At 51.0% G+C, this 18,958-nt stretch overlaps 1 protein-coding gene across 2 annotated transcripts; it reads right to left on the bottom strand.

Moving 5' to 3' along the window:
• Window positions 1-5,488: 5,488 nt before the first annotated feature.
• LOC122377793 (merozoite surface protein 1-like) lies at window positions 5,489-18,930 on the bottom strand. 2 transcript variants are annotated; one of them, XM_043358220.1, is made up of 13 exons: window positions 18,897-18,930; window positions 17,313-17,758; window positions 16,730-16,895; window positions 16,242-16,330; window positions 15,408-15,458; window positions 14,581-14,748; window positions 14,150-14,316; window positions 13,470-13,611; window positions 12,829-12,935; window positions 12,468-12,586; window positions 11,984-12,085; window positions 11,620-11,748; window positions 5,489-6,687 (listed from the first exon to the last, which is right to left on the bottom strand). In XM_043358220.1, the coding sequence occupies exons 2-12, from the start codon at window positions 17,715-17,717 to the stop codon at window positions 11,621-11,623; spliced, it is 1,644 nt and encodes a 547-aa protein (XP_043214155.1). In that variant the 5' UTR covers window positions 17,718-17,758; window positions 18,897-18,930; the 3' UTR covers window positions 5,489-6,687; window position 11,620. The 2 variants fall into 2 exon arrangements, with proteins under 2 accessions (XP_043214155.1, XP_043214156.1); XM_043358221.1 differs by having other exon boundaries at window positions 18,884-18,923.
• Window positions 18,931-18,958: the final 28 nt, after the last annotated feature.

The following is an 18,958-nucleotide window of genomic DNA, read 5'->3' as shown; positions in this document are numbered from 1 at the left end:
CGCAGCTCTTTATATGCGCGCGTCGCCAGCGGCGGTAGTGGCGACGTCGGCGGCAGCGGGGGTTGGATGGATGGGCCAGGGGACGAGGACGGACGAGTTAGCAGTGTCAGGGGGCTGTGTCCAAGGGAGGGTGTCCAGGAACAGCGTCAGAGGGCGTTACCATGCTTTAGGGGGAACGGTTCCGGAAAGTTATAAACGTGCCTATCATATGTTATCAATCACTTAACGGTATTCGTATTGGAATAGGAACAACGGCTGGACGTGTCCTCATTTATCAGAGACCGTAATTTCGCAGAGCAGCTCGTCGCGAAAATACTTGTCTGGGGGAATTTATATTATATTTTGCTCGCTAGTAAATAGTAACTATGATTGGGTAAAAACATAATTGGTTTACGGTCAGTGACTATTATCGAAGACAAAAGCTTTGTATATTTGTACAAAGCATCAGACAAAGATTGTATATTTTTATAGCAATGCCAAGACATGCAAGCTCCATGATATGTTCAGTTTATTTGAATCAAGTCTGCGCTGCTTTCCACTTCCCAGCCCCAAAGGAAAGTCTTACTATACCTATTAAAGAAAAAAAAAACGTTTTGAATTCCGGGGCCGGTTCGGAGCTTTCTAAAATTGTCAGATCTCTAGAATTGCCAGGGATGCATGTAGCCATTTGAAAGACTTTTAATATACAGCGCCTGTTATTATGCTTCATAGCTGCTCGAAAACTCATAATCCCTAGCATGCCGCTCAATACGATTCACGCATGTGTCTTAAGTGATTAGTCAAGGCTGACCCGACCCCTCCCATGACAGCACAGGTCATCATCCACTCAGATGACTATCGACTATCCATGGGTCATCTATGAATTTATCCCTTTGAGGCTCATTTTAGAAAGCTGGGTCCATTTTTATGACAGACTGCTCGCCATTGTAAATTGGAAACATTTGACCTTAATTGACCTTTCTGTAAGGTCACTCACATCTAAAAAATCGAGGTCATCTGAGACTGTAGCTGATTAATCTTGATGAGATCTTTCGAATGTCATTTGAATGTTTCTAATCAGATCATTGGCTCCAGAAATAAACCGGGGGCCCTTTAACCTTCCTCCCACCCCCACCCCCACATCAACAGGACCTGTATCCGCCAGACGTCAACGGGGCGCGGGTTAATCGAAGGCTCCGTAGGAAAATTCGTCCCTCCGATACAACACCGATACGGCAGTCCGCTACGTGACCACATTGCCGTCCCACCGTCTGATGGGTGAAGGACCATCCCTTCCGCCCCGCATTCAGTCATCTACCGACAGCTGGGGGCGGAATGCGGCGGGCGGCCGCGTAAACATCCGCAGGGCAGGGCGCGGCACGGCTAGAGCCGCGGGCCGGCGCAGAAGCGCGACCAGCGACAGGTCAAAGAGACGCCACGCTCCTCCGCCGGCGCAGTGGACCACGCCGGGTCACCTGGTGCTGCCCCTGCGACCCACACTACCCCAGTCATCTTCAGCGATAACTACTATGAATGTCAAACCCCTTGAGACCCCACTTTTTTGCGATAATTTTTAAATGCCTCAACTTTCGCTGACAATATTCTGGCAATGTATGTTTCAGAACCTGCCGAAACTTTTATTACTAAGGTATTTTGACGCCAAACGATTATGGAAGGTACTTCTCATTCACTCGTAATGCTAAGGTCAATTCAGGCCCGGGCAGAGGCTTGCACTCGGCCACACTCGAGCCCCGCCACCAGCGCCATCTGCTCTAAATGCCATCTACCAGCGCCCGCTACCGCTACCAGCTACCGCCCACCATCAAGCCTGAATGGAGCGAGAGACGCGAGTGACCGGTCGCCGGGCAAGGAGCGCCGGAGGGGTAGGGCGGAGCTTAGCGCTGACGTCATTACGTGGCTCCGCCCCATGAGCGCGTAGCCTCTACCCAAACAGCAGATTTGTTCCGTGAAATTTAACATTACGAGTGAATGAGAAGTACCTTTCATAATCGTTTGGCGTCAAAATACCTTAGTAATAAAAGTTTCGGCAGGTTCTGAAACACACATTGCCAGAATATTGTCAACGAGAGTTGACGCATTAAAAAATTATCGCAAAAAAGTGGGGTCTCAAGGGGTTTGACGTCCATAGTAGTCTGGCTAGCCGACTTCCAAGGCCCGGCGTCGCCCGCCACTGGAAGGGAGTAAACATCCTTCGGGTAACAATCAGGGCAGGCCGGCAGCCGGAGGGACCATGTCACCGTTACTAGGTCGAGTCGGCGGCACATTCGACTTCCTAGTTTTGCATTCTGTTCCGTTCTGTTCTGTTATTGTGTGATCCGTCCTGCGAGTCCCAGTCCTCGCGAGCCGCGCCGGAGGCATTACCATCAGCCGGAGGCGCGGTACATAACGGACACTGCTGAAAAGCACCCCTGACATTTTCACAACGCCCCACCGGTGATTTTCGGTTGCATTTACCATTTCTACACACATGCATCATTGACCTGTAAACGTGACCTCCATGTTGCAAGCTCGAAGCTCGCCGTGACCCTCTAAGCCGTGTTGGGTCGGTTCGTTAGCATATAGCGGCGCTTTTTCTCACGCCCCGTGTAGATCTTCCTGCGGTTGTGTGTGTTTTTGTTGGGTATCTACAAATACGATAGTGACCGTACGGACTCGTGAAGGGGCCGGCGATCGACAGAACCTTGAGCTAGATGAGTTGAAAAAGGCTCTCATCAGCATGCGAGGTGCGAGTACGCTAACCTTCCGGCTTCCTCACTTCGTCCTCACAAGAAAGGACAAGGTGAAGGACGTCTGAAGAAGGACATCCGTCAGATGCCTGAGGATGCTGATCCGGATGCGTTACTTCCGGTAAAGGGCTAACCATTTCCGGCCGACCGTTGTGTGTTTGTTTATGGGATGGAAGACAGTACAAATGTATAAGGGTAATCAATCTCATAATTCAATAACTGTACGGCGTAGTGCGTAGGTTACCTGTATAAATGCATTGGTTCCAAATCGATTCAGACTCCAGAGCTGATGGTGATTAAATTACCGAAGCCCATACAGACGGGATGTCAGGTGATCTGCCGTGACACGTGATCATCACGAGATTGGCCAACAGTGCCGCTGGCAGCTGCTTGAAATGCATCGCGGGCTTCTAAGACATATCTATTTATGCACCAGAAATATGTTGTAGCGCGTGTGGCTCACTACCAGCCTGCCACCACAATGGAGCCGCCAATCATGTGCCAGTGACACCGCAAACATTACACCTCTGCCATCGGCGTGTAGTGCGGCACAGAATAGATGCAGGCGCGCCGATTAGCCCGCCATCTATGGGCAGAGCCGTCAGCTCGTGCCAGTGGTTCGGCCACCAAAGTAATCATTCGTTCGATCGGCGATGGAATACTGGGGTGAGCCGCTCCATGGAAAAGCTCAACAATACTTCTAGCAGGTTTGGGATCTGTCGTTTAAAATTCAACAATTGCTGGATAAATGTGCGCCAGGACAGGCATGAATTGCAAACCGTAGTCCGGTCAGCTGTGTTTTTGCTGTTTATGCGCTATTATCCACAAAGCGTGAGAGACCCAGTTCCATGAGACCATGGCTGTCAAACATGAACAGAACCCAGACCTGTTTGGAAAGCGTCACTAAAAGCTAAAACCTTAACGTCAGAGTAAATACAGTAGTGTCAGTAATTTCTACCTCCGGATATGAGACAAGACAGACGTTAGCCGGCTTCAGAAAGCGCCTGGTAACACATTGGATGGTGTCAAATACGGACACGGTCATAGGTCGTGAAGAGGACACTGTAGCCAGCAGCACTTCCCTACACTCTTAGATACGAACACTTCCTGTATTAGTACAGGGAGTACGAACATTGACACCGTAACAGTCTCATAGGTGCGGGCTTGTGTGAGCAATTAGAATTTACACCAATCAATGGAAAAACGTGTCAACCTCCAGTTCTGAAAAAAAAAAAATTCATATAGGGACGTGCAAGCACTCAGCCGGCAATATCTCACTTCTCTACAAACAGTGCACCACCGGCAACGGCAGGCGCAACGGCGAGATTCATAAATCCCCATAAAACGGCTATGGTCTGTTCAGAAGGTGACCTTCCCACTAACCCGCTCCTCTCCTCTCCATACACTCCTTCGACTCTCCCCGACCCAGCGGAGCAGACCCCAGAGGGCGTGGCCCGGCACCCAGCCGCCAACCCGCGGTCATTCCCCCGTGCTGCGCCTGGCAGCCACAAACATCGCCAGAGGGTCAGATGGCCAGTTTATTTCACATGAGCCGCCTCCCGTGCTGACGGCTGTGACGTCACTATGACATCATCCCGCTGTCCGGGCTAGTGGTGTCAATCGGAACTTGAATCTTCGGAATTCCGATTTTGTCCAATGTCCAATTCGGAATTCGGTTGGACAATGGCAGCAGGCTTTGGACAATTTTGGACAATCGCTTGCTACACATCAACATTTTTAAAAAGTAGTCGTGTTTAACATTGATTGGCTATTAGAAAGCTCAGCTTTCGATATGATTAACACTTTTGAGCTTGTAACGGTACATGAAAAGCAAATTAAATAACAGTGTTGAGTGTAAACTATTGCGTAGGTGTCGGACATCTTTGGACAAATGGCTGGCTTGGACATTTTTGGACGGACAATCGACGCAAGCATTGGACATTGGACGGACTTTGGACATACGTTTTCTGAAATTGACACCACTAGTCCGGGCGCGGGGTGCTGGGCGGTGCTGGAGCCGAGTGGTCCAGTTCGGTCCGCCCCGGGCCCGCCCGTCACACAACTCAGAATGCCCAGACACGGCCGGTGTCCAGCTCCTCAGCACGTGCACCCGGGTCACGTTACGGTCGCGTCACGGTCCGGCCGCGTGACGGGTCGGTGGGGGGGGGGGGACTCACTGACCCGTGGATCACCGAAGGAATATGTCCCCACATCAGGGACGTCACGTCATTCGGTGGCCACACGGGTCAGCGGCGGTGCTCGCGCAGTCCCTGCCCGGGCTTCGAATGGAACAAAGGCCCGGCCGGCCCCAGCCGAGGGGACGGGTAGCGGGGGAAAGGTCAGTGGGTCCGGCGCGGTCGATCGTGGAATAGCCAGGCTGTGAAGGCAGCAACCTGAGCCATGGATAAGCCAAACAGCATAGCAACAGAAAACGGGAGCTGACCCCAACAGTAATCCGTACAAGTGTAGAAATGTGTACACCCAGAAATCCCCAATGTTTTCACCAACAAATATATCCAGCACTCAGTTTTCATGACGTAAGGAGAACAGCAACCATGTGATGGACGAATTGCTACTATTATAATTGCACTGCGACACTCTAAAGCAAGGAAAGGGTGCCGCATAACTGCGACTAAGAACAATGGTACAACAGTGATAGACAGTGCAGTTCTGGCAGAGGTGATTACGACACGAACGCACTAGGCAAGTGCCCGACTACACGGCGGTAACTGCCCTAGTCCCAGCCCGACCACACACGTGAAGATTGCAGACGATTGCATTCAGAAAGAACATGCTACATTAAACGCGGCAGTGACTATGTACAGCACGAATTGGTCACAAAAACCAGAGCAGAACTCACGCAAGACACCCTTAAACGCAAGCAACACTTATCAGGACGATAAATGAAACGTGATGCTGCGAATTCCAGTTTAGAATAAAATGAAACTTGCCAGTCTCGCGACTAACTCAAAGCACAGCTCACGCCTGACCAGAATGACCACAGGGCCACGGACCCGAAACAAGCTCGAAATTTCTCGAACCTGCTCTAAACCTTAGCACTATCTCCTGAGCCTCATCACTCGTTATCATTCCTTTTGATTTCGTCAAACAAACGTTAAATACCAAGCATTCCCAAAACTTGAATCCTCCTTCGATTTTTCCCTCAATTCCTTTGTTTGTTTTTACTTTTTACCACAAAGTATGCCCACATCACGGTAATCCCGAGTCCTGGCTTCATGCTAACGGTACCGGCGCCGTGCCGAAGGCGAGGGCAGCGCACCTGGCGGCAAGACTGCGTACTAACGGGGCACACCCGCATCTGCACTGCGGGGCGCCTGGGCTTCAACCACCCGGCACGCATCGCAGTTCTCACACTCGCCACTCGTTCCACCGCGGCCTGTGGACGGCCGTGGACGTCCACATCCACTCCACCATCCGTCGCAGGTTCACCGAGATGGAGCAGTGCGCAGCTCCAGATCACCTCAGAAGTCCTGGGAGCACGCACGGCCGCACGGACGGCCCCACAGAGCACGGCACTGGTCCGGGATAGCACAGCACGGGGCCTCGGGGCTCGGAGCAGCACGGCACGGCCCCTCGGAGCAGCACGGCACAGCTCCTCCGGTCTATAATACCACTTGGGGACCATCAGCCCCAATATCGATCTGTCCGCACGACCCGCGACCAGGGGTCAAGAGGTCCAGATGTCCCGACATCGACCAGAGGCGATGCCCTCTATTTTCGTCGACAGGGACCGGCAGTCCCAACCCTTCGCCGTCACTCACATCAAACATTACAACCGGAGACGTCCCCACCGGCAGATGACGTCACCATCACTGATAACACGTCACTGTACTGAAACCGACCTTATGAGATGACCGAGGGTCTGCGCCGCAGGCTGGTGAAAGAGGCGTCTGTCCGTCGCGCGGCGGCTCCGTATTGCTGTCCTAATCGTCAGCGGTGCCTGGAAACAGCAGGGCTGATGTCAGGGCCAGGGTAACGAGATGGTAGCTGAACAAAATGGACGTCAGGTGATGAATACTGGAATTTTAACCACAGTGAAACAATGAGAAATGAGTGGAACAACATAAATTGATCTTATCAACTCTCACGTAGAAAAACAATCTACTAAGTTAATTCTCGAATTTAAAAAAGAGTGGAATGGAAAATATACTTTTAAGCCGTGACCGGATATGGTTCGCTTCCATTTTAGCTGGACTTCACACGAAAGGCTTCTACAAACACAATACGATCAAAAGGCTGATATGTTGACAGCGCAACGGTACAAGCCTGGCCGGCTCGGGAACAGACAGTTGTACTTTGTTTCCTTTTTTCGGTGCGACTTGTAAAAATTAGCGTCAGGGTGCGGTGTAAAGCTGACCGATAGCTGACCACTGCATGGCAGCGGAGGCCCGCAGGAAACTAATGGCAGGATCGCCAGCGATAGCATATGTTGGTGAAAGCAGTGCCGAATTTTCTCGAGCACACGCGACATCGCGTCATTGATGGAGTGGCTAGATAACAGTCCACCCAAGTGGATTAAAACGTCAGTGAGCAAAGAAATTAGAACGGTACATACTACATACCGAAGGTGGGGCTATGTAATATGGGCGGGTATTGCACGACAGGCTTCTAAAATCACGATACGATCAAATGGTGACGTGTTGACGGCCCAACGCGCCGGGCCTGGGGTGTTTGAACACCCCTCTTGCGGTTTTTCGCAGAGTTATCAACATTGGCGGCGCTCCACGTCGTCATTTTTGGCACTTCTCATGCATTTTTTTGCACAAGTTGTGAAAATTTCAGACCCAGGTCACTCAAGGTTAGGTCACCAAGTGACCCAACCTCAGAAAAGGTTAGATTGCTCGCCATAGCTACACCGACTGAACGGTCACTTTGAAACATTCAGCAATTGATAAGGGTAACAATATGCATAAAATGACTAACTCGGAATTTTGATATCGGTGACCTAAGGTCAGGACAATGTTGCGTCCTCTCCAGCATGTTCACGAGAAAAATTGAAAGGCGCCTCTTTTGGACAAATGTCATTCTAAAGACTCTCAAACATTGAGTTACATGTGAGCATGATACGCTGCATCATAAAATTGCACCCGTAACCCCTCCTTGTGTTCCTGAAGTCAGCTCAGGTCATGAAAGGTCTCCAGCTGTTCGTTGACAATAAGTTGCTTTGATAGAGACTTGCAAGAGCGATGAAAACACCTTCGATGTGTTCAAGGTGACGATACAGATCGACTGATAGGAAGCATGACATTTTCCGGCCAGGCCATGACCTGGGCCTGAGGTCAAATTTCTAAAAGGATCTTCCTCTAAATGACCTGGAATGCCTCCCGCCCCTCTCCGACCCCTACTCCGTATTCACAGGACCGAGTCTCATCCTTCACCGCCGATTGGTCACGTAATCAGACTCGCCAGAGACCGGGCCGACTGACCCGCAGCGCGGTGGGCGTCACGTCATGCGGCTTCAACTGTGATCTTTTGATGTTCTACAATAAAATTTGTCATTGTATGCAAGAAATAACCGTTAGGACATGTAATCTGGTTGACTAGTTATTTGCACTTTGCAGAGTCTGATTACAGATGCGATGAAGAAGGGGTAAAACCTGGCTGGTGTTTATTCACTCGGTCGTATTTTTGCCTTGAGGAACAGCCCGTCGGCGCGGCCTTCAACCGCCGCCCGTGCCGGCCGCGGTGGTTCGCGTGACCTGTCCAGGACACCGTCCGTACCCTCGGACAAGGACACCCCGTGTCCGAGAGGGGCTCCACTGGGCTCGTGTCCTGAATGTCGCGCTGGCTCACGTGCCAATAATCGCCGTTCAGGAAAAGGGCCGCCATCAACCGAGGGCACCATCGAAGGGCAGCGTTGAATTGATATCGGTTTGGACGGTGAGCTGTCACCCTTGGAGGCCCCTCTGATGGCCAATGTCCTTTATGCTCTACCAGGTAAACAGGCGTCCTTTCCTTCCGCTGGCGCTTCAAATAACGATAAAAATTGTTAATTGCGTGTCGGGGATATAAACAACGAATGCGACTACAATAGGGTTGACTATCAAATAATGGAAGTGCCCCTGGCACTGGCGAACACAAATACCAGCGCGTGAACACAATGTTTTCACTACCATCACAATGGTGGAGTATTTTCTGATAAATCCTAACAAGTCCTTATACAGCTGCATTTAGCTCTGACAACCTGACTTTTCATGTTTCCTATGGTCCACACGATACTGTGGCGTACCACATACAAATAGTCTAACAATGGGTGGGAATCTCTCGCCAGCGCAAGGTCATCAGTGCTCAATCTCAGATTGGGGAAGTGTCTGTCGACATTATCAATTTCCTTTATAAGGCATTTGGGCCTTGGGGTGAATGTAGCATATGTACGAGCGAATTTTTGTGAAATCAGCGATTTCAGAGGTGTAGTCATTTGAGGATGGAGAACGGTCAGTGTCTGGGGGCACCCAAGGCGCGTGCGCAAGAAAAAAAACTGCAAACACGTGTCTGCACGTTGGGGTGAAATTCCTCCTCCCCCTGTGAAAACTCCTTATAGGGGGTCCTATCGTAAATCTTAGCTACAGCGATAAGAGACCCAGAGGATACTTCCCTTGGTTACTTTTTATTGTTATTGGCTCGGACCCCCAGACGCCTGGGTGAGAATGAGAGGCATGCGCTGCCCAGCTAAGTCTTTTTTCAACCCACGGCGTGCTAAAGGATTGGCTTTTTAACCCTCTCCTCCTCCTCCCAGGTTTACCCGAATATCTGTGCCGCTGGGCGCTGTGTTTTACCAGACCCGAAAATACACTTAACCCTCGCCGGACCTAATGGTTTTCTACATACGCGCCGGCCGAGGGGGGTGACATCTCCTCTGGCAGTGAGGGCGTTGCGAAGTTGCGACATCTGAAGACCGTGCAGAGGTTCACTCATGACGTCATAGGTCAGTGACCTGACCTGACCCAAAAATGCGGTTGGTGTCACAAGATCCGGCTTGGATCAAAGGTCAGGTATGCCAAGTTTCAGCTCTCTATCGCCAGCGTGTTCGGAGCTATCGCGAAAAAAACCCTATGGGGTGGGGGGTGGGGGGGGCGGCACCCGCCCCCCCCCCTCGGCCGGCGAGGGTTAAGCCGCGGGCAGATCTGGTTCGCTTCCTTTTGGGCTGTGCCCCATACATGACAGGCTTCTACAATCACGACCAAAATAGCTGAGTTATTAGAGTTCGCAGACCGATCGCAGACCAACCGATCGCAGACCGAGCGCTGTGCAGCAGCTGAAGCCATTCACCCAACACAGCTAGAATCCACAGGAATTCCGAAATAGGTAGGGGAGAGTGGGGAAAGATGCCCAGGATTTTGCTATGTCATATATTATTCGAAAATGACGATGGGAAAGCAAAAACTTGGAGTTTCAACGGAAGCAGACATCATATTTCTCCAAAAATATCACACTTTCGTGCCTGAAATATGATAACTTTTTTTGCTATTAAGCATTTTCCTGAAGAAGTGAAAGGGGGCATCTTACCCCACAGGGTGGGAAAGACGCCCCCTGGCGTTGGGGAAGATGCCCCCTGCACTATAAGTGACATAAATGGGCACGTGAATCGCCTGAACGAATCAGTAGTCCCTTCGAGCCTGCAGTAGACACCAAACGTGTTCATAAGGGCCCTCAAAAGTAGTCGTAAGGGGCTTCAGAGGTCATCGTTAGGGCCATCATAGTCCAGCGCGGCCAAACAAGCCTCCGTGGTGGCGTTCGGAGACCACTGTGGGGCTCCTATAGGTCTTCATGATGCTTGAGGGCCCTCGAGCCCATCGTGGGGACCTCAGATGCCAGCGCGGCCCGTGGAGTCAACGTGGGAGCCCTCAAAGGATGTCGTGAGGGGCCCTAGAGCCAATAATGGGGCCCACAGAGGCCGTCGTGAGGGCTCTCAGAGTCAGATGCCGCCCAAAAAATCGCTGTGATGGCTGAGAGACCGGCATGGGGAGCACCCGACCGTACTGGACTCTCAATAGTCCCAGATTGGCTTTTGTCTACATCACAAGTATGTAATTAATGATTTGATGTGCTGTTTGAAGGACAGCCTACGGATTTAGGGGGGGGGGCGTCTTTCCCCATCAGGACAGGGGACATCTTACCCCAAAGTACCGAAGTTACATTAAATCAGTACAATTTGTTAGCCATAAAACTACACCCTGAAACAAACTGTTTGGGACACAGTACACGCATGCTAAGGTATCACGACTATAGCAAGGGACGCAAAAATTATCTACCTTTTTTGATATTTACAATGTTTCGACACCAAAATATTTTTTGAAAACAGCAAATAAAAAACATGCAATCATCAGCCAGCCGTTGCCCAACTGAGCTCCGCAAATTTTTGTGCAGTTAACAAGGCAGGCTTCCGCTTTACGGTAAGAACATTAATTTCCAGGTTCGATTCTTTGTTTCGCCGCTAGAGGGGGTGGGGCGTCTTTCCCACCCTGGGCATCTTACCCCACTCCCCCCTACGCACGCCAGTAAAAACAATGATTATGACCACAGCGCGATAAAATAGTAATAACAAACATTGTCATATGGTGAAGCTTAACTTTGTCATTCCGTATACCGTTTGTCATTCCGTAAGACCGTTTCTGCGGGCGGGGGCATCAGACTGGGCGAGCCGGGCGCCGGAGTATTATTTCATCCGAGGTGCGACGGTGTGCTATACCACATTGTTGTTTCGCGGCCTGTCCCGCTGCGCCGAACCCGCACCTCCAGCCGTGCCATTCGCCTGGTCATTGATTGTTCACAGTCTCCCATGCTCTGAGTACCCCTCAGCTCCCCCGTGCAAGCTGATGAATCTAGGAATTCACTGAGGAGCCCAGGAGCCCCGTAAGGAGCTGCTACCCACCTCAGGCGGACACCACGCCCGCCTTCCGCTGTTTGGACACCTCTATCTGGTGTTTCTTGCTCTCAAAATGCTGCGCGAACTGGGTCTCCGAGTTCATCGTCAGGTCGCACGGAAGGCAGTAGAACTTCCCTGCCGGCCACCGGGAAAAGGGGCGGTCAGAGCGGGGACCGGGCGCGCCGACTACAAGACCATTTTGCGCCTACAAAGCGGGGGCAGGGTATACCACCTTTGGGACGCTAAGTCAAGGATTTGTCATCTTTGGATCACCTATATACCTACCCGAACGCCCCCTACTGCACCTGAGGGCTCCCCGTATCTCAAGACATATCGCATCCCCAAAATCCGTTTCCATTTCTTTCTTTACCTGAGGGTGTTTTGTAGATGGAGTAGTCCCTACGGGGCCGCTTGGCCGCCGGTTCGGCAGTGGCTGTCCCTTTAGTCGCCTCAGCCGTGCTGGCCGCCGGCTCTGAAGTGGGAGAGAAGGGGTAGGAGGCATGAGGCAGTGTAAGGGCAACATAATGGCTGCAGACGGAGGACAAATCAGAGCGAGACAGAGAATATAGTCATTTAAAGCGGCTAATTTAAAGTAACAAACTAAAGCTGGCTAGGCTGAAAAGGCGTTCATGAATGAGTTGAGAAAATGGGTGAAAAAAGACAAAAATCTGGATGATTAAACTTAATTAAAGTCAGATTAGTAAAGATTAAAGTCATGTCAGAAAATACAGCCGTAAGACATCAGTTCTCTTGTACTAAAATGGTGTACTGCTGCAAGCAAGTCCCCGGTCCACGCATTCAGATTACAGTCGGGCCACACCACATACTCGTCATTCCATGGCGATTCGACTCACTTTCGGCGGGTACGGGCAGCCCAAGTTTCTTGGCCTGCATCTTGTGACGGGCTCCTGTCATGTGAGTGTCCAGCTGCACCTGACAGGTGGCGGAAACGCCGCAGATCTGACAGTAGAACCTGACGGCACGGGGGAGCACCGTTACAATCAGAAACGCAGGGCGGTCGTATTTGGGTTTTACAGTGAATAATACAGTGAACACAGTACATAATATAATACAGAAATTTAGTAAATAATAGTCGTTAAAGAAAATGTTTCAGCGTGAATATCCGACGATGGTAGCTTTAAATATTTTGATTTAAGATTGGAACAAGCGAACATCGATACTGGCGTTCTAAAACCGTTCTGCGCCTACACCTACTTGCTCTGCGCGCCGCTGCCGGCGCCGACACTGGCCACTGCGGCGGCCGCGGGGGCGGCAGCGCCAGCGGGCTTCACACCAGCGGTCACCAGGTTGGCCGGCGACACCTGAGAGAGATGTACAGGTCAGACGCCGTTCCTGACCTACATATAGAGCCAGCGGCGTAACACTGCGCTACTTCCGTTACGGGGATGCTGAGCCACCTTGTGACCAGCTGCGGCTGAAAGCGATAGTCTAAAGTGGACAGAACTGCATAAGAGCAAGGAAAGACAAGGCGGGAGTGGTTACGGTGTTTGCCCTCATCAAAGCTAACGAACAGTCCACAGCATTTACTAACAGGAATAATAAGGTGCAAAATAAAACATGCATTCAGCTCCCAGTCCGCGTGCGCCTTATCTGTCTCATTAAAAGATCTGTGAACTATATTTGCTGGTTAACGACATTCTATACGTTCGTTGCGCTTGCGCCGTAACACATGGAACTCAAAGCCTCGACCCATCTCGAATGAGAGCTGACCCAGCAGTTGCAGCCCTTCTCACCGGATATCCACGCCCCATCACCGCGACTCCACCCGTACTTCCCCCTCCAGCACCTCTAACCCTACCCCTGCACTCTGCAGTGACTACACGGCGGCCTCTCACCTGAACGGTAACCAAGTTCGAGCTGGCAGCGGCGGCGGCCGCTGGGGGCGCTGCCGCGGCGGGTGCGGGTCGCAGACCCCCGGTGACGGCTGCCGCCACAATCGGTCGGTGCTGGTACCGCTCGTGCTCCTGGCCCGGCGGACTGAGGAGAGACGAAACAGGGCGTGGGGTGATGGGATGAGGGGACAATGTACTGACTGACAGTGTACTGTACTGAGATGGTGGCGAGTTACGTAGGGGGGGGGGGGGCGGGAGACGAACAGAGCGCTGAGTGATGGGATGGAGGGACAATGTACTGAGCGAGTTACCGGGAAGAGACGAAACAGAGCACGGAGTGATGGCAATGTCGGGGCAGCATACTGAGTACAAACGAAGATCGTAGGCTGACGATGATGCTGGCACTTCATATGACGCCCAAAGGAAACTATGCAACGGCGACAAAAAGTTACACAGCAATTAGCACATGGCTTCCTTTCAAACGTGAAAATTGGCAAAGGAACATCAAAGTTACTCCATATAGGTATCATCCTGTCAACAGACCCAACAGTAATTGCAAGCATGCTCAGAACCTACACCAGGCAGACTCTACCAGACTCTATTCCTCACTCATCCGGAGTCCATCCCTCCTCCCCCCCCCCCACCGTCCCACCTCCCCCATCCGCCCTCTCCCCGTCACTCACAGCCTCTGCCAGCGGCCCGTGCGCGGGTTGAAGTAACCCGTCTTCAGCGGCGGCTTCCCCTCCAGCTTACGCTGGTGGTTCTTGCCGGCGTAGTGCTGCGACGCGTGCTGCACGGAGGTGAAGCTGAGGTCGCACGTCTTGCAGTAGAGGTCCACCTTGGGAGTCTCCTGACAGGATAAAATGGGATTGTCAGTCATAAAAATGGCAGCAAAACACGGGCAGCAGGAGATTAATTGGTACTCATTGCTACATGGCTAATTATGCTAATTATGGCGTTAAAGATGCGCCGTAAAAATCACACAAGAATGGATTATCCTTACCTTGCTCAACGCTTGTGCAGCTGTAAGGGTAAGTACACCCCGCAAGTCCACCCGATAAGACTCAGTCCGCCCAGTAGCCCCCCCCCCGTCTAGGGTCGCCGCTCGGCCCACCTGTTTATCAGCAGCACGCGGTATAGCCGGTGTGTCCTTCATCAGTGTGCGGGCCTTCTGCGGCGGCACCACGCGGTTTCGGCGGCAGTAGTCCTGCATGAACTGGCGCAGGCGCTTCTTGTGGCACTTGCCGCTGTAGTGCATCGTCGACTGCAGGTTGCTCTCCATCTGGGGGACAGAGCGAGACGGTCAGCACGTGAGAAGGACTACAGAGGCTACATAGTCTGCAACTTACTCTCCATCTGGGGGACAGACAAGGAAAGTGAGCACGTGAACAGGTCAGGGGATGTAACAGAGGATAGACTGGAGGTTACTCTTTATCTGGAGGGGACGGAGGACAGTTAACATGCGAGGACAAGGAATGCGGACACGAGGACGAGGACAATGAGGTGAGTGGGATAAAACAAGATATATTCTCTGTGAGGGATAGGCCTAATCCTGCCGACATAATTGGAGGACATTATAGCAGTAAAACGACTTAATGAGCGACAAAAAAACAAGTGAATTATATTATTTTAAAAATAGTCTATGGAAAAATGAGTGCCTACCTACTGCCTACACCTATGGCGCATGATGTGTTGTGACGATAAGACCCTCATCGCTTTTCCCGGCAACAGGTGTAATAAGCAATCCCATTTTTCAAAGTTCATCGATTCTAAATCTATCCTTATTTCACCTTAAGTTTCCATTCATCCACATCTACACAGAAATAGGACTGGCGGAGCCAGCCAAGGTCTCTCGCAGTCGCACTGAGATTTTCTCGTCTTTTAAAGAGCCACATCTGAGTTTAAGCGCTCTCTGCACTTGCTCGCTCGTTAAGTACTTACGTAATCAAGACCGCCCTTTTCAGGTATAAAGATGTCTCGAGCCACGGGAAACTGCCGAACAAAAACACGGAGTTATCGGTAATAATGACAGGAAATATGTCTTACAATCGAAATTGAGCAGCTCAAATTGATATTCACAAAAAACAACGCAAAACGCAAACACCTGTACAATATACCAGGACTACAGAATCGATGGATCTTTCGTGACTCCGACTTCGACTCCGTCTTCAAAATCGACTCCGACCCCGATTTCGACTCCAGCTCCACTCCATAAGTTCTTTTTTATAGTCCATATCATGATAGTGATGTTCATGACGGATATATTTTTATCCTGCCTGAAAATGATTCTTTGCGCGTTTCAAGGCCATTGCAGATATACTTTATCATTAAGTTGCAGCTAAACTAAAACAGATTCTGGCGCAGCCGCACTTTTCTGACTTTTTTCGCTGAAAACGCTCATCCGAGACAGAAGTACGGCCTTGGTTTCGACTAAATCTCAGCTTGTCGACAAGCGTAATATCATCAAGCAAACAAATGCAGGACATGTCTTTGAGCCATGCATTGTTAGCCCCGACTCCGGAGTCGGAGTCGGTAAGATTTTAGAGACTCCGACTCCGACTCCGGTCAGAACTGTCGCCTCCTTCCGACTCGACTCCGACTCCGACTCCAACTCCACAGTCCTGCAATACATATGCCAAATGAAATAAATGCAGGACACTTATTAAGATAAACAAACGTGCTTTGATTCTGTTCCATCAAATTATCGGATCCGATTGGTGATAACATAAGCTGCGTGTCACATAAAGAGTGTATCTCCCTGTGGGATGCACGTACCACGACTGAGCAGAGTTCGCACCGGTTCGGGAAGAATTTCTCCGTGACGCTCTCCGGAAACGGGTGGTCCTCGCTCAGAGGGGTGTCCACTGAGGGCACAGCGAGGGTAAATGTATGGTCAACAGTCAACACCAAAAATACATAGACGTCGGACGTGCGGAGGGGATCGTTCAGAGCATTTGTCATTGGCATTGTCTTCCTCAAAAAAGTATGCATGATAAACTATAAACTGCATTCAGCAAGCAAGCCAAAGGAGACAAAACGTGGCTACGGCAGCGCGTATTCACACATCGCAAGATGTGAACGCTAGTAGGCCATGTAATCTTACAAGGCTCCGCCTTGCGAACACAAACCAGCTGTGAAACGCCCCGCGAAGTGTGGGGCACGATCTGATCAAGACGGTAGTGGAGTTACGCGCAATGTGACCCTAGGGGACCCTCCAATTAGACTCCCAAGCCCCGGCTCAGCGGTGTCCCCCAGCCCCTCACCGGTGGCAGTGCTGGCCGTGGCCGCCGCGCCGTCAGCAGTCTTGGCAGCGGTGGTGGCGGCCGCCGCCGGGGTCGCCCGCGTGCCTGTGGTGGTGGTGGTGGTGGTCTGTCCACCGGTGGCCGTAGTGGCAGCGGCCGGGCCGCCGTTCGGCACCGAGGCCGGCTTCTGCGGAGGGCACACAGCTACGGTTAAAACCAGCCTGCAGTGGTTAAAGATAACCATTAGCCACCCATTCAAACAAACACCGGAACTCTATTTATACCAAATATTGCGAGATAATTTATTTCTTGTAACTATCCAAAGTCATGGTACCTACATCATTCGCGTCATAAGTCACACGGCATAGAGGCAAAAAACATAGCAGTGTTGAGCTGTATGGTGCTTGAAGGTATCTTCTCAAGCCACCAGCATTATCAAAACTAATCGTCATTGCTCGACGAGAGACTGCCGGTTCACTAGCTTTACCTACAACACAGCATCCCTGGTGATCCTACCAACGGTAGTAATAGCAAAACAACAGCGATTATGATCAACGAATCACCACAGCTACCTCTGAGCAGCCCAGCCAGCCAGTCAACTCACCGCGGCACCGGCAGCCGGCGCTGGCTGCTGCCCGGTCTTCTCCGTCTTGACCTGTGGCTCGGTCTTAACCTGCGGCTCTACCTTGACCTGCGGCTCCGTCTTGACCTGCTTCTCCGTTTTCACCGTGGTATCCGCCTTGGAAGCCGTGCTGGTGGGCTTAGCGACCGACGACGACTCCACGGTCTTTACGGGCGTGGCAGCCGAGCCGCCGCCGCCAGAGGCGCCGCCCCGTGTCCAGCCGCCGCGTCCGCGGCCCCGCCAGCCGCCGCGCGGCGGCCGCGGCGGGCCGTACCCGCCGCCGTAGCCGTCGTACCCGGTGTAGTAGCTGTAGTAGTCGTCGTACCCGCCGCTGTAGTAGCCGCCGTAGTACGGCCGCGGCGCCGGCATGCCCGGAAAGTACGACATTGCGCTGCCGCTGAGAGCTGTGGCAACTACACTTCAGCCTGCTGAGTGAAAGAGATAATGTGAATGAGACAATTTAGTAATGGGCAACAACAATGTTTTCTTTGGGGCACAAATATCATTTCTAATGAAATATAATTGAAGGAGCATCAACAGATTCCCAGTGGTGAGTCTAGAGGTGACTTGGGATGGTCCACTCCAGATAAAACTTCAGCAGTTCAAGTTAGGATTCCAAAGATCACCCAGCCCAGTCCCCACCTCAGACTCAATTATATGAGGGCCACCAGTGACCAGGCATCACACGTGTCAGCTTAGGCCTTAGGGGGCTTGGCATGGGTGTCAATTTCTGCTGAGTTGTGGGTGCCCAAGCTCTAGAAATCTGCTGCAAGACATTGGCCCATGCTGTCTGTTGTGACTGCAAAGCCAGGCCGGCATAGATTTGGGACTTCAGCTCAGGCGCGTGCAACCCAGCAGAAATTGTTACCCCTGGGCCTCAGAATTTGGATGATCACTATGTACCCATTGATCAAGCTTGTGACTCAAATGTAGAGTGTAGCAAGTGATGTTAGCTATTGATTATGAGGTCTTGTCATCTTGCTTCAAAAATTTATTTTGCCCATTTACCTAATACCTACACCAAAAATTTATTTGTCCATCCGTACACCAAAAATTATTTGTGCATCCATGGCCCATTCGCCAAAATTTTGGTGCACAGACAACAGAGTTACGCCAGACACTGCACCAAAATTTCAGCAACTCCGCCTGTTACTCCAGACACGTTGACGGTAGCATATATTTTTTGCAGTCTGGGTGCCTTTTACGGACCTACTAATAAAGCGCATACCAGTTCTAGACTTTACAGTATGAGATGCCACCTTAAGATAGACGTTGCTCCTAGCTAAGTTGACTGCTATGCAAATTTCAATTCAAATTAATGAAATAAAGTGAGGATCATCGTTTTCCAATTCTCACCACTCCTGCGTCGCGTTTTTGCATATATAGCTCTATATGCTTTGGGCATAGTCAAGGCATATAAGCTTAAGTATAGCCAAAGTATATAAAAGCTGATAAAAACGCTTAATCCATTTCATGGATATCTATAAGAATCGTAAAGATCTCCACCTTCAACCCTTCAAGCGCTCAATTACAATCTATATGGCCTTGATTACAATTATGCTGTACGTTTATGCTGTTATGTGTGTCGGACTCGGGGTTGTATGTTTTGTTGATTGTGAAAACACGTA

This window comes from Amphibalanus amphitrite, unplaced genomic scaffold (assembly GCF_019059575.1).
Source record: "Amphibalanus amphitrite isolate SeventyFive unplaced genomic scaffold, NRLGWU_Aamphi_draft 000051F_arrow, whole genome shotgun sequence".
Taxonomy (NCBI): Eukaryota; Metazoa; Arthropoda; class Thecostraca; order Balanomorpha; family Balanidae; genus Amphibalanus; species Amphibalanus amphitrite.
The sequence above is the reverse complement of the archived record's forward strand: the minus strand, read 5'-3'. Positions and strand labels throughout refer to the sequence as shown.

What these genes read in the sequence shown, in the direction of transcription:
- LOC122377793 (XM_043358220.1), bottom strand. Translation starts at nt 17,717, where the DNA reads ATGTCGTACTTTCCGGGCATGCCGGCGCCGCGGCCGTACTACGGCGGC. An exon ending in ACGGGCCGCTGGCAGAGGCT is followed by an intron (nt 13,612 to 14,149) that starts GTGAGTGACGGG and finishes GTCTCTCCTCAG; the next exon opens with TCCGCCGGGCCAGGAGCACG. An exon ending in GCTGCCCGTACCCGCCGAAA is followed by an intron (nt 12,086 to 12,467) that starts GTGAGTCGAATC and finishes CTCCCACTTCAG; the next exon opens with AGCCGGCGGCCAGCACGGCT.